Source organism: Sarcophilus harrisii, chromosome 3 (assembly GCF_902635505.1).
Source record: "Sarcophilus harrisii chromosome 3, mSarHar1.11, whole genome shotgun sequence".
Classification (NCBI taxonomy): Eukaryota; Metazoa; Chordata; class Mammalia; order Dasyuromorphia; family Dasyuridae; genus Sarcophilus; species Sarcophilus harrisii.
In genome coordinates, this window is record NC_045428.1 from 608,310,921 (window position 1) to 608,326,956 (window position 16,036).

The 16,036-nt window shown below is 37.4% G+C and overlaps 1 protein-coding gene across 1 annotated transcript; it reads left to right on the top strand.

Moving 5' to 3' along the window:
* Positions 1-2,356: 2,356 nt before the first annotated feature.
* Positions 2,357-5,661, top strand: LOC116422738 (zinc finger protein 420-like; the record flags this gene model as incomplete). The annotated part of the gene is given in 4 exon segments (XM_031961827.1): positions 2,357-2,726; positions 2,729-2,860; positions 2,863-3,784; positions 3,786-5,661. Coding segments are annotated over 4 exon segments (1,638 nt in total), but the record flags the coding sequence as incomplete, so codon positions are not given.
* Positions 5,662-16,036: the final 10,375 nt, after the last annotated feature.

Here is a 16,036-nt window from a genome sequence, read left to right on the forward strand (position 1 = left end):
TCTTTTGATGCTCACAACAACCTCGGAAGTGGGTACAATTATTACCTTCACTCTACAGGAAAATTGAGGCAAAGAAACACATTTCCAAGGGTGCAGAGCTAGGTAGTGTTTGAAAGAAAAGATTGTAAGTAAAATGGAGAACATCTGTCTAGTGCAGTGGATTGAGAAGCCTCAGTTTCTAGTTTTGAGTTCTAATCTCATGCAGGGATTACCTGGTTTCTAAATTATGAGAACCTTGCCTTTGTCTCACCTTTATTGTGGGGGTCCCATGTCATTGTATTGTGAATAGAACTCTGTGTTCATTGAATTATTTTATTGGTGTCAGCTAATGGCATTTAAAAATGATTGAATCGGTCCATTTCATTTTCAAAACTTTGCCTGGAGAAATTAAGTCAATGATTTTCAAATGAAGTTGGCCTAGCTATACCTGATCTAAAACTATATTATAAAGCAGTAGTCACTAAAACCATTTGGTACTGGCTAAGAAAGATTAGTTGACCAGTGGAATAGGTTAGGTTCACAAGACAAAAAATCAATAACTATAGCAATTAGTATTTGATAGATCCAAAGATCCCAACTTTTGGGATAAGAATTCATTATTTGACAAAAACTTGGGAAAACTGGAAATTAGTATGGCAGAAGTTAGGCATGGGCCCACACTTAACACCGTATACCAAGATTAGATCAAAATGGGTCCATGATTTAGGCATAAAGAACAAGATCATAAATAAATTAGAGGAACATAGAATAGTTTACCTCTCAGACTTGTGGAGGAGGAAGGAATTTGTGACCAAAAAGAACTAGAGATCATTATTTATCAGAAAATAGAAAATTTTGATTACATCAAATTAAAAAGCCTATGTACAAACAAAATTAATGCAAACAAGATTAGAAGGGAAGCAAACAAACTGGGAAAACATTTTTACAGTAAAGGTTCTGATAAAGGCCTTATTTCCCAAATATATAGAGAATTGACTCTAATTTATAGGAAATCAGCTTCATTCTCCAACTGATAAATTGTCAAAGGATATGAACAAACAGTTTTCAGATAATGAAATTGAAACTATTTCCACTCATATGAAAATGTTCCAAATCACTATTGATCAGAGAAATGCAAATTAAGAAAACTCTGAGATACTCACTCACACACCTGTCAGATTGGCTAAGATGACAGGAAAAATAATGATGAATGTTGAGGGGATGCGGGAAAACTGGGAAACTGATGCATTGTTGGTGGAGTTGTGAACGAATCCAACGATTCTGGAGAGCAATCTGCAATTATGGCCAGAAAATTATCAAACTGTGCGTACTCTTTGATCCAGCAGTGCTACTACTGGGCTTATATCCAGAGATACTACAGAAGGGAAAAGGACTTGTATGAGCTTCTAAATGTTTGTGGCAACCCTGTTTGTAGTGGCTAGAAACTAGAAAATGAATGGATGCCCATCAGTTGGAGAATGGTTGTGTAAATTGTGGTATATGAATGTTATGCAATGTTATTGTTCTGTAAGAAATGACCAGCAGCATGAATACAGAGAGTTTTGGAGAGACTTACATGTACTGATGCTATGAAATGAGCAGAACCAGGAGATCATTATACACTTCAATAGTGATACTGTATGAGGATGTATTCTGATGGAAATAGATATCTTTGAAAAGAGAAGATCTAACTCAGTTCCAATTGGTCAATGATGGACAGAAGCAGCTACACCCAGAGAAGGAACACTGGGAAATGAGTGTAAACTGTTTGCATTTTTATTTTTTTTTGCCCAGGTTATTTTTATCTTCTGAATCCAATTCTTCCTGTGCAACAAGAGAACTGTTTGGTTCTGCACACGTATATTGTATCTAGGATATACTGTAACATATTTAATATGTATAAGACTTCTTGCCATCTAGGGAAGGAGTAGAGGAGGAAGGAAAACTTGGAACAGAAGTGAATGCAAGGGATAATGTTGTAAAAATTACCTAGGCATATATTCTGTCAATAAAAAATTATAATAAATAATTAAAAAAATGCTCTCCCACTTAAAAAAAAAAAGTCAGTGATTTTATTATCAGCCAGCATTAGAGTGTATATTTATAGATGTGTGTGTTTGTTTCTTTCAGATTCAGAGACATGGTTTGATATGAAGGAGATGAATGCAAATCTGAAAATGATCTCAAAGAAAGACCTTTTCAATATAGTGAATATAGGGCTGTTTTGCTAAGCACAATAGAAACCGTATTAGAAAGGAACACTGTGAAAGGAATACACACAAAAAGCTTTAAGAAAGAGTTCCAGGGTTGCTAAAGATAAGAATATACATCCTGAAGAGAAGACACCTGAGTGTCATGAATGTGATAAATCTTTTCTTGTACGCTTTTCCTTGCCAAGCATCAGAAGATCCCTGCTGGAGAGAAGCCTTATAAATGTAAGAAACATGGAAAGGCTTTGAGAGAGCGATCTACTGCTAAACATGAGAGAATTCACACGGAAAAACAATCTTACAAATGTAATCAATGTGGAAAGGATTTCCAGTGTAATTCCAAATTGGCTCAACATCAGAGAATTCACACTGGAGAGAAGCCTTATAAATGTAAGGAATGTGGAAAAGCTTTCATACATCATCCCAGTCTTGCTAAACATCAGAGAATCCACACTAGAGAGAAGCCTTATAAATGTAATGAATGTGGAAAGGCTTTCACACAGAGTGACAATCTTCGTGAACATCAGAGAATCCACACTGAGAGAAGCCTTACGAATGTAATGAATGTGGAAAGGCTTTCACATATCATTCTTATCTTATTGCACATAAGAAAATCCACACTGGAGAGAAGCCTAATAAATGTAATGAATGTGGAAAGGCTTTCAAAAGAGTTCCAGTCTTCATAAACATCAGAGAATCCATACTGGAGAGAAGCCTTATGAATGTAATGAATGTGGAAAGGTTTTCATTCAGAGCTCTGACCTTGCTGTGCATCAGAAAATCCACAATGGAGAGAAGCCTTATGAATGTAATGAATGTGGAAAGGCTTTTACAAAGAGCTCTTACCTTGTAGCACATCAGAGAATCCACTCTGGAGAGAAGCCTTATGAATGTAATGAATGTGGAAAGACTTTCACATATCTCTCCAATCTTGCTGTCCATCAGAGAATCCACACTGGAGACAAGCTTTATCATTGTAATGAATGTGGAAAGGCTTTCACAAAGAGCTCTTACCTTGTAGTACATCAGAGAATCCACACTGGAGAGAAGCCTTACAAATGTAATGAATGTGGAAAGGCTTTCACAGATAACTCCTATCTTGTATTACATGAGAGAATCCACACTGGAGAGAAGCCTTACGAATGTAATGAATGTGGAAAGGCTTTCACAAGGCCCTCCTGCCTTGTAGTACATCAGAGAATCCACACTGGAGAGAAGCTTTATGAATGTAATGAATGTGGAAAGGCTTTCACACAGCGCAGCAATCTTACTTCCCATCAGAGAATCCACATTGGAGAGAAGCCTTACAAATGTAATGAATGTGGAAAGGCTTTCACAAGGCGCTCCTACTTTGTAGTACATCAGAGAATCCACACTGGAGAGAAGCTTTATGAATGTCATGAATGTGGAAAGGCTTTCATAAGGCGCTCCTGCCTTGTAGTACATCAGAGAATCCACACTGGAGAGAAGCCTTATGAATGTAATGAATGTGGAAAGGCTTTCACAAAGCGCTCCTCTCTTGAAGTACATCAGAGAATCCACACTGGAGAGAAGCCTTATGAATGTAATGAATGTGGAAAGGCTTTCCTAGATCATCCTACTTGCTGTCCATCAAAGAATCCACACTGGAGAGAAGCCTTATGAATGTCATCAATGTGTAAAGGCTTTCATATGTCGCTCCCATCTTGCTGTCCATCAGAGAATCCACACTGGAGAGAAGCCTTATGAATGTAATGACTGTGGTAAGGCTTTCACACGGCGTGAAAGCCTTAGTAAACATGAGAAAATCCACACTGGACAGAAATCTTAAGACAATGCTCAAATCTTGCTTAGCAACAAAGAGTGCACATTAGAGAAAAACTTTTGAGTGTCTGGATCATGGTAAAGTTTTAATATATATTAGTCTCTGACTAGACATGTGAGATCCTATACTAGATGTAAATCCTCATTCATATAATCCATGTGGAAAGACATTTAGGCTCACTTCATCCCTGAATTGCCTCCAGAAAATTCCTAGAAGATTGAAATCAAGGTTAAAGGCATAAAAACGGAAGAAATAGCTCATTATTCAGCAGGGATTTTCTGCTTAGGAAAAAGTCTCCTATGGATTTGGCATGGGAAGGTTTAGCCCAGGTTCATCTCTAATTGTACATCTGAGGATATATGAAGTGGAGGGAAGACTTACAAATGTGCTGAAGGAAAACATGCCCTTACCTAGAACATAAGGGTCAGTATAAATCACAGTATTCACACTAAAAAGAAACATTATGCAGAAAGGCTTTCACCTGGATCTCATCCTTTGTGTAGAAATCTTGCTGCAGATTAAACATGTGAATATAATAAATGAGGGAAGACCTCTTCCTATAACATAGATGTCATGAGACATTGCAATTTTATACTGCATATAAAGGTCAGAAAAAAGATTTGAGTTTCTCTGAAATCCCAAGATTGGTAGCCAAAGAAGAGTATTTATAATGGGGGGAACCAATTTTTTTTACTCTCTTTGCTCTATCAGTAATGAGATTTTTTAATCTGATTTTACATTGTTTTTATTACTTAATTTTCCTCTTCATTCTCTTGTTTATTCCTAAATTCTTTGTCTTTCCATCTATGTGATAAGTTATGTGTCCCATATTCTAATTTTCTTTTAAAATATCTGTGGCTTAGGTCTCCATTTTGACCTTATCTTGCTAAATTATGTCGAGTGGGTTCGTGGGGAAGTGAGGCCTTTACAGAAATCTGACCCCCAGAAGAGTGCCATAGTTTAGAGCTACATTTTCAGAAAAACTCTCCCCCTTATGCCTTGCTCAGTCTTGCACAAACCACTTTGCCACATCATCAAGCTTTGTGATGTACTTTTACTCTTCTTAAGTGGAATGGGTTCTTATTGTCTTATTGGGAGCCCAGTGTGAGATCATATAAGTTCTAGTCTTGTATTTGAAAAATATAAAAAGTAAGGACTTGGGGATAAGAATTTATTATTTGGTTTAAAAATTTAACATTCATTTTAAAGAAAAACATAGCAGTTAAACAGGTACGTTTTCAAACACTCTAGCCACTCTTTTCCACATTAATTTTACAGAATCCAAATCAAAATGAGAATTCATTTTCTACAGACACATTTACATAATCCTCTAGAAATTATTTTTCAAGTGCCAGTATTTCTAAGAAAATATTTTCCCCTAAATTTGAAAATGAGAAAAATCAGAATAAAAATAATGGCATGAATAATGCTTTTGAAACATGAGAGAAAATTGCCAAATGAAATTCAGTTGTTTATCTTAGAATTACTTTATGTTGCTGCTCATCCAGCCCTAGCAGCCAGGAAGCCTGTGAGTTTCTAGATCTTGGTGGGAGAAGAGCTGGAGGACAAGTTGACAGGAAACACAGGGAGTTAAGAGCAAATTCCATTTATTCATCTGAGGGTAAGCTTATGTGTCTATGTGTGTCTGTGTGTGTATGTGTGTTTGTGTGTTTTTACCAAAGCCAATAATGTATTCTCCTGGGAACATTAGTCTTTTTCATGGGACTATTGGCTATTAAGTCACCCAGACAGTTTCCTCCCTTCCTAGCAATCCCCAAGTGTTGGAATCCTAGTGTCAACTCCCAAGGACATCCTTTTCCCTGGAGACAGAACAGAGGGGTGGTAAGCCATCATCCTAAATTCTCATAGCCTTCTGACAGGGGCTGAGCTACAGGGAAACATGAGCTGGTCTGTCTTCTGCCTCCTCACAGCTTGCCTTCAACTTCTCCCTGTTCTTCTGTGCTCTCTTGAGATAAGGCAGGGATGCCTGAAGCTCTTCTAAGGAGTGGCGAGTGCATATTAGAAAACAGGGTAGGAGGAAACATGCCAGGGTAACAAAAAAATATCTAAGGCAGAAAATGCAACAGCAAGCTTGATACATTATTAAAAGCATTGAGGTGATTTCTCCAATTCAGCGATCTGACTGCAAAATCATGAGGATCAATATGAGAATCAACTAATTTATGTTGTATCGCAGAATTGTACATAGAAGGTGTGAGTATAAATTGACTTAAATATGATGATATAAAAAAGAAATTAAGGAATGGAAAAAAAGGATTGTACTGAGAGAAGAAAAGGGAAGTTAAGCTAAGATAAAACATATCACATGAAGATGCACAAAAGGCCTATTACGATAGAGGGAAAGAAGGGAGGTGATGTGTATTGTTTATACCTTAATTTCACCGATTTGACTTAAAGAGGGAATGACATTCATATTTAGTTTGGTATAGAAATTTGTCATACCATATAGGGAAGTCGAAGTGGAAAGGGGAAATAAAAGGGAGAGACTGGTATAAAATAGCAATACAAACAAATCAAAAATTAATTGGAAACTGACTTTCCTATTCTTTAGGATTAAATTATTTAAACAACACATTATAGAAAAAATAATTTCATACAAAATAAAAATGAGACAAAGCTTAAGGTTATAACCAAAGGAGTTCTTAAGGAAATTTTTATAACTTTAGATGCTTACATGAATAAAATAGAGATGAATTGGGCATGTAATTTAAAAGGATAGAAAAAGAACAATTTGAAAGTCTTAAATTAAATACCACATTAAAAATTTTGAAAACCAAAGGACAGATTAATAAAAATGAAAGTAAGAAAATTATTAAATTAATAAATAAAACTAAAAATTTGTTTTATGAAAAATACATAATTCTTAGGTTATGATTAGAAAAAGGAAAGAAAACCAGATTACATGTATCAAAAATAAAAAGTGACCTTACCACCATTGTAGTGGTAATTAAACAATGATTACTATCTCCCCTCATCAATGTAACACTTGACTACAAACACCTGGAGCCCCCTGTTGGTATTTCCTTGTCTTATATGATGTCTCATAAGCCTTTGTTTGGCTCAAAGCCTTCTTTGTTTGAAGAACTATATAAGCCCTGGGTTTCCCAGGAATCTTTGGGACTTCACCCACAGAGATGACATTCTGCCTGGGACCTCTTTTCCCATTCGGGACTCAAAGGCTGTTCATTTGGGGTTCTCCAGCCTGTGCAACTTAAGAGTCACAACTTAGAGTTCGTGCTCCCCCGGACTGATGATGTTTTCTCTCTCTTATCTCTCTTTTTCTTCTATTTTTATCATAATTCTCATTATTTTGTCTTTTATGTATTATTTACTGTATTAGTTGTTATTGTAGGCAATCTATTCCATGTATTGTATAATTAAATTTTACTTTCACTTTAATTGAGTCAGAGAATGTCATTTATAGGAGCAAATCCAAACTTTTCCCTAAAATTACATAACACCTCCCTTTCCTTTTCCCATTTTTCTTCTAGCTCTCTTGTGAGAGTCTTTAATTTCTTCTATGAGAGTCATCTATGCTGAGGACCAGATGATATCCTCCTTTGGGGATTCATCTGGAGACAGTCTGTTTTTAGTCTCCTCAGGGTTTAAAGTCTGCTCTCTATTTGTATAGAAGCTATCAGTGGTTAAGGTCTGTTTAAATTTTTTGCTCATTTTGTCAGGGAAGAATCAAAAAAGACAAACTAGCAAAAAAAAAAAAAAAAAACAAGTGGATTTTTTTTTTGGTGTGGGGGGAGGCTGGGTGGTGTTACTGAGCTTCCTCTACAAACTGCAGGGGCAGTATCAAGGCACTAACAGGACAGCAATGGCTGTGCTGTGCCTGCGCTCTGAGACTGAGAGCGTGCGGAGACATTGTGGCAGCGATGACCAGGTCCGAAGAGACCCTAGCTGTTTGGGGATGTATCCTTCACCCCTGTGTTTTTAGCTTCTCTGCTTGTTTACTGTTGTGCTGCCAGGGTAAAGTATCCAATACTGTAGTAAAGCTCTCCCCACAGAGATGGCTGAGATCACACCCCATCTCACTCTGCTCAGCTGTGAGCTGCCTGCTGTGCTCTTGCTGCCACTGCCTGCCCTCAGCCTGCACCTGATCTAAAACTGTCCCCACCCTTGAGCAAAAACAGACCTTTCCTGGTGAATTTCAAGGATGTCTTCTCTTGGTAATTATTTGTGGGTTTTTTTTTTTCAGTCAAGCATTAATTCTGAGGCTTGTCATGAAATAAATTCTGAGAGAAAATGCAGAGCTTATGCAGATGTGTGCCTCTTTTCCGCCATCTTGGCCAGAAGTTGCCCAGATCTGTCATTCTTTAAGCAGAATTTGGGACTTAATATCCCTTTTTGTAAAACATTTACAACCAATGAGAAGTATCATAGAGAAACATGCAATGTTAATCTATTTCAAAGGAGGATATAGAGAGCCAGAACTTTAGAGAACTATACTTGAAACAAGGTGTTAACTCAGGGGAACTGATGAGATAATGGTTCTCTAGTATACATATACTTAATACTTAGCATGGTGATATAATGGTTCTCTAATTCACACACTCGGGATACTGTAATGATGTAGTTGTAATAGAGTATTTAAATTGGGGATAAAGTCAGATTCAGAGGGAGACTGGGTGAGACTAGAAGACTGCTGGAGGAGACTGGGTCAGACTACTAAGAGACTGTCCAAGAGACAATAAAGACTTTGTACTCTATTCTTGTCCATCCTCCTGGTGTCTATCCCACTGAGACCAAGGCCCTTTGGGAGGACCTCCAGAAAGCTAGCCTGAACATTACAGGAAGAAGTGAATCAAAATAGGAAATAGAGGGTCTTTAAGCAGTCAACAAAACAAAATAAATATCCTGAGGCAATAATAGGAAGTCTATTCAAGGAAACAAAAAGGGAAGATGAACTTATGGAAAATATTAAAATGTTACAAATTCAATATAATCAAAGATAGTAATGAAGAAGGAATTTTGCTTTTTTTTTTTTGCTGTCATGATGGAGGTAGGCTGTATTTTTTTCTTTTTCTGAGTATGACTTCTCAGATCACTCTCCACTCTAAGAAAAAAAAAAATCACAAATAGAATATTAGAAATATTCCTTTCTGAACTGATGATTTAGGGATCTATAAAATACAATGGCAGACATTAGGATAACTGTGGGGTTTAGAATTGAAAACAAACCTGAAAAATGTGTATAAGAGTTTATATGGGACACTAAAAGAACAAAGACTGATGAAAGGAGTACTTCAGTAGCTCAGTGGGGACTTGGATAAGTAGACAAGACTTCCAAAAAGATAGCATCTTATTAAGATTCAGAGAGAAGATATTAGCACTTTCTTAGAGTGTTTTTCTTACTACTAGCAAATAGAGTATATTAATCTCATTGTGTCTTCCATTTTATTTTATTTTCTAATCAGTTATGATTTATCACATTTTAACATGACCATAAATAATTCCCTACTTTTTTCATAAAAAACTGCCTGTTCATATCTTCAGCCATTTATCAATTGGGAGATGACTAACATGCTTGTACAGTGTTCTGAATCATTCAGCTTAGAATCTGACTTCAAACTTACATTTTAATGTAAGACAGTATAGTAAAGTGGGATGAACCCTAATCTTGATATCAGAAGAACTGGGTTCAAATATAATATTCTTTGAATTCTCCCTTTGCTTTCATCAAATTCACTAACATCCCTGGATCTATTTCATCATCTTTAAAAATTGCATGGAACTGAAAGGTCTCTAAGCACTCTTCTAGATCTTCTTGATATTCTAAAAAAAAAAAAAAAAAAAAAAAAAAAAAAGATCTATCCCAAGGCAGCCTCTCGATTTTTGTTACAAAGTTACTTAACCCCAATCCCAATTTAGGTACTATGTACCTTCAACTTCTGGCATTTTATTCTGCCTTTTTGCCAAGTCAAACAATTCTCATTCTTCTTCTTTGTGATCTTTCAAACATCTATGGCAGATGTTATGTCATCCCCCTTGAATCTACTGACTATGATTTGTACTTGTCTACAAACATATTCTACCAGTAGGAAACAATATAAGTACTTCAAAGAGAGGTCCTGCTTTTTTTTCCCCTTTGTATCTGCAACATCTAGGACAGTTCCAAGTATATTAAAGATACTTACTGAACACTTGTTGACTTGCATTTATTTTTTTATAAGATTCCCCCCCCCCAATTACATCAAGAAAGTTTTTAGCATTTATTTTTACAAAATGTTGAGATCCAAAATTGTCTTCCTTTCTCCTTTCTTTTCCTTCTTGTCTAAATGATGGGCAATCTGATATAAGCTGTATATGTGCTAAAATCTCACAACAATGAAAGTAAAAATCCATCATTGCATGTAATTGAAAAAATAATATACTATCAAAATGAAAAGAAATTGGAAGTTTTATGAGAAAACAATAAAGATCTCAGGAGTGAGAGTTCAAACTGCCCTAAAGGAAGGGAAACCAGGAGGTTCAGAATAAAAGGCAATACAGATAGACTCAATGTAAAGTACATATTAAGTCTTTCAAATTTTAAAGTTCCATTCAAATGCTCAAAATGATGATAATTGTCATCATTAAAACCCCTTCTAGTTAATAAGCTGCAAAATTCTAATGTTTGGTAATCTGTTCTCATCAGCTACTTTTAGTAGCTGATTTTGTAGTCTTTTGTAAAGGTGGAAATAGAATGGTGGGCAGTAGAACATGTAGGGAAAAGAGTCTTCGGACTTTTAGCAGAATGAATAATAGAAATGGAGGATTTGGGAATGAGAGCTAATAAGCACAAATGGACTGATGGCTGAGTAAGATACATTCAAGAAAGCTGTGGTGGGCATCAACCACTGATAATGTTTATCAAAATTAAAGAGAGAAAATGAGAAAAAGGAGTTGACAGAGTAAGAAAAGTGACATAGGAGCTCACCAACACCAAGATGGTATGAGTTGTTAGGATTCTTACAAGGTGCTAAGTCGGTTGTCTAATTTTAGCATCGTGCTTGCAGTTCTCTGGTTCACTAATGTATTTAGTATTCATTGAAGTTCTACAAGATTCACAAGTCCGGGAGATTCACAAGTCACAGCTCCCACAATCCCACTCTCAGAGGAGGAGTCAACCTTTGAGTTCACACCTTTAAAAGAACATATAAAAGGACAGGCCTCAGCCAGGAGTCAGTGGGGGAGATTGAGAAGCCAAGATTCGGAAGAAGAGAGGCTGAAGCTGGAAGAGGTAAAGGATTAGCAACAGGAGCTCTTGGAACCAAGGAGAGAGAAAGGCCTCTAAGAAAGCTAACCAAGCTATTTTGAAGAGACAATAAAGAACTGAACTTTTAACTCCTGGCTGCATTTGAGGTGATTATTACACTGAACTGAAACTAAGGCTGTCTCCAGAAGCCCCCCAAGAAACCTGTTCCTGGAAAACCATTATATGTGAGAGAAGACAACATTACAATAAGTGGCTCCAGTCCCAGGGGCCTTCTGGATAATTTGCTGGAACTATGAATATGCTGGACTTGTAGATGGTTTTTTTTATAGGAGAAGCACCAGGTGCCACTGGCTATGCCCATGAATCCTACACCCAGGAAATCAGGAAGAGAAAACAAAATGACAAATAGAGACGCTGGAGGCACTGCTGCTGCGGGCAAGGCTGGCGGAGGCTGGCTGCCTGCAGCTTTTTTCCTTCTTCCTCCCCCTCCTGTTCTTTTTCTCCCCCCCTTTTTTTCCCCCTAGTACTGTTTATTGATTTTAAGACAAGGAAGAAGATAGAGGGAGAAATCTGGTTCATTAAATGACAAAGGGATATGAGAAATCCAGGGAGGAATTCTGTTGTAGAAAACTAGCTACACTGGATGTCAAAACAAACATTATCACCTCCTTCTTGTGGGTCACTATCTACTGTTCCTCCGATGACATTGAACCAATGACTATAAGCTTCATTTCTTCATAGAAACAAACTTCTGGACTGAGTTTCTTCATATAAACCCGCAGAGTAGGTGTTATATCGATGTTCTCATCGATAACTCAATCATTTGGACAAGCAATTTCCTAAGGAGGCATAGCATTAATAACAAAGAAAGTAGGCTGGATTTTTACTTTTATCAAGGTTTTATCAACCTCAACGTCACTGCTAATAACCCCAGGTGTAGCTGGGACTTCTGAAGGCTCTGATGGAGCTTCCAGTCTCTCTGACCATTGTTTTCTTGGACCTAAATACACGCAAATTCAACAACGAGGAAGAGAAATTAAAGCAAAATATGGTGACAGAACACATGCTGACTCATTGTGAAAAGGGCTTCTTCTCTATTTCTATTCAGTAACTCTGAGCAGTTACTTTATTGGCTTCTAGAAGATATGCCTCTATTCTATATAAACTTGGTTTTGATTCAGCAACTCAAACCACGAGTTCTGTTGATTATTTAATCACTTAGCATAATTTGTAGAACTAGTACATTTACAACATTTGTTCAAAAATGTGATGTCTCTAAATGAACCAATTTCTTTGGGGAGCTGTCTTTCTTTTAAAGATAAATCTCTAAATAGATCAATTTATCCAATTTGGACACCTTTCTAATGCCAAATTAAGTTATTCTTTTAAATGATGTATAACGGATGAAAGATTAATAATTTTTAGATGGTACTGGCAACAAAATTTTTCAGTAAAAATGTCAATATACTTTCAGGGATGGGCTTACTCTTTTACTTGCTCATGGTTTAATTTAATCTCAGACTATACCAAAGTCTTTTTGCATTGGTTACTTTAACCTTAATCTAGTCTATCTTTGATATAGACTGGAGCCATCAAAAGAGGACCCCATTAAAGCATTAATAAAGTTCAAAAGAAAACTTACCAGGCTTTCTCCCAGGAATCTGGAAGTCATTCTAGGAGTCAATAATCACTGCTCATATGACAGGCAGATTTCTATAATTCTGTATCATTTACTTTGGATACAATTTGAGTTTGTAAATTCACAAGAAGAAATTTTACAGAAAAATAACACTACTCCAAAAAACTACAAGGCATCAACCTGTGAGGGATGTAGAAGACCCTTACCCAATGTGACTACTCAGATCACTTGATAGAAAACAGAAAGATTGTTTATTAAAACCTCCAGAGGATGCGCTCTTCTATCACGAGATAGGGGGAAACAGAAAGCTCGTGATAGGAGGGCTAAAGTAGTAAAGATATGATCTCTTGTATAAGAGCTATGTATCACAAGTAAGACAGCATTGAGAAGAGGGGAGGAAGAAGGCATCTAATTGGTATGCTGTCTGGAGAGATTGGAATGGAAGATTTCTGTTTTCCCAAAATCCTCTGATTTCTAAGAAACAGAAAATCAGGGCTTCAGGCTTCAGATAGACAGTGGTCAAGCTAACAGACTAAATATGGATAAATGTCAAATACTGATAAATGTCATCAGCTCCAGTTAAGTAAATATGTTTATAGCTGGCCAAGGCTCAAGTAAATATGAGCCTGCACATATTATACAGGTCATAGGGGAAACAGAAATAAAGAAAATAAAATACAGAAAAAATTCCCATATTCCTGTAAGTTCTACACCTTATCTCTCTATTCCACACAATTTCCCCCTTGTAATATGTAAATGATTTTATCATATTTCTATGGACTTACACACTGTTCAAAATCAGTTAACATATCTATGTTATTTATCAAGCTCACCATCAAGATCATCCCTCTCTAATACATTCTAGTCTTTTCTCTGAAGAATCATCATTTGAATAGCATCTTCTGTATGCAATATTTTGATAGGGACCATTGAACTATTCTGGTTACTAATGTAATTATACAGGGTAGACATAGTGGCAACAGGATAATACCACTGATTGCAATAAGTCCATACCATAAAAATTGCTTCCACCAACTCTCTTGGAAACAGTTATCATAGAACAGATTGGCATTTGGCAGACATAAAAATATAAAAATAAATTAAGATGACAGTTTAGGGAAACTGAGGCACAACATTACACACTCTCCTTCTGAATATTTGAATTATTGAATTACCTCCTCCTGGATACCTGGGTGGTCTCGGTATTATAATTTTGACCAACCCAATGTAAAGGAAATAAATCAAAAATGAACCTAGAAAATGCAAGAACTTATGGCAAAGGCAAGTCTCTTCCTGACAACCCCAGAGTTATCAGCAGTACAAAGGCCCTCATCTCAGCCAGAGAATCCTGTTTAAGATAGACAGTTCACTGTGTTGGGTGGTCTACACTCATTTGTGCATTTAACTCAGCTTCTGTTTATATAGGGAGTACCGGTGCTCGAGACAGCCACATACTAGGAGGGGCACCCCAAGTCTGTCAGGGATTCCAAAGGAGGGAAAGAGTAGGGTCTAGAGTAGCTCCACCTGTTCTCTCTGATAGGACAGGAACTGCTACCGGGATCCAGAAAGAATTTCTGAGCAGTTAGACCATGAAAGTAGGTAAGCCCTGAATTGTAGAGGCATGATCTCAAAACTGCAGTGTCCTCTGAAAATGTGAAGATACCAATTAAGAAACTGGTGTTACAGGGCTGGAGACTGCCAGTCCCAAGACGGTGTCTATATCTTGGAGATTTCCTGAAAACAGGCAGTCAGACAACAGTCTGCCAGAGCAATTCCAACAGAATAAGGGATTTCAGAGCTAAAGCATCAAATAATCATCCCATATATGAAGTCCCAAACATCCAAAATAGCAATAATTGCACAATATAACAGTTTCCATCCCAAACCTTAAACACAAACCTGATCTCTCTGTTCCACACAAACTGAAGCAGGGAAGTCTGATAGGAATAAAAAAAATCTTACCTTTGTGATTCCACTCCAATGTGCTGGTTTCGTTTCCATCACACTCTGTGACCTCAGAAAAGTTGGAGTCATCTCATTTCTAAATTTTTGGAGAAATTTTAATTATGGTTCCAGGAGATACAAGGTAGAATTCATCCATTAATTCAATCTCCTAATTGGAAGTAAATAATTTCAGAGATTAACTGAAAAGAAAAACACACATTTATTTGAAACTACTTAGGGTGTCCCTCACTAGGAAGTGACTTTCTGTTGGAATACATGGGAGCTCCCTGACAGTGGCTGATGAAGGTCCAACCCAGAATGGAGCTCCTCTTGTGAGGGGATGAAACAAGGAGACTGATACAGCTGCTGTTCTCTGACCTCTCTGACTGAGGGGCCATTGCATTGTGTCACCTCCCTCCTCTTCTCCCTGCCTCCAACTTATCTCATTCCCAGTCCCCAACACCTGTGTCAGCAAAGGCTGCCCTGCAAGTCCTTCAGATGATGTGATCCACAGATGTGGAGACTCTCAGGGAACTGGCCCGTCCCTTAACAATTCCCCATTTTTTTTTTGGCTGTTATTTCCCCCCCAGCATGATCTACACACTGAGGAATGCAAGCAACACTCACTTCTGGATGGTTGTAGCAGGTGTTCATCTTGTGAAATATCATGGAGGCAAACTCTCAGAGAAGAGGACTGTGGTCAGAACAAGCATTTAAGTGTCTCATCAGTCTCCTGGCTTGGCCCTTTGATGTGTTGACCCATTCAATTACCCCAAATAAATAAATTCTTACCAGGACTCTTCTTCCTTAATTCTTAAAGGATCCTTCTCACGAACAGCGCTGGTCCTTCTTGTAATTCTCACCCCACGTTCAGATGCCATATTTTGGACTACACAGGAGAGCTGCTGGAATACACAGGAGCCACCTGACAGTGGCTGCTGGAGATCCAACCTATATTGGATCTCCTCTTGTGAAAGGATGATACAAGGACACTGACAGGCAGTTGCTGTTCTCTGACCTCTCTCCTGAGAGGCTATTACCTCGTCTGACTTCTCTCTGCCTCCAGTTTATCTCATGCCCAATCTGCAACACCTGTGTCAGAAAAGGCTGCCTGCGATTCCTTCAGATGCTATGATCCACAGCTGTGGAGGCTTTCAGAGAATTGACCCGTCCTTTAACAACAAAATCCAAAAGAAAATTTACTCCCTATCTTTCCCCCAAGAACCTGGACATAG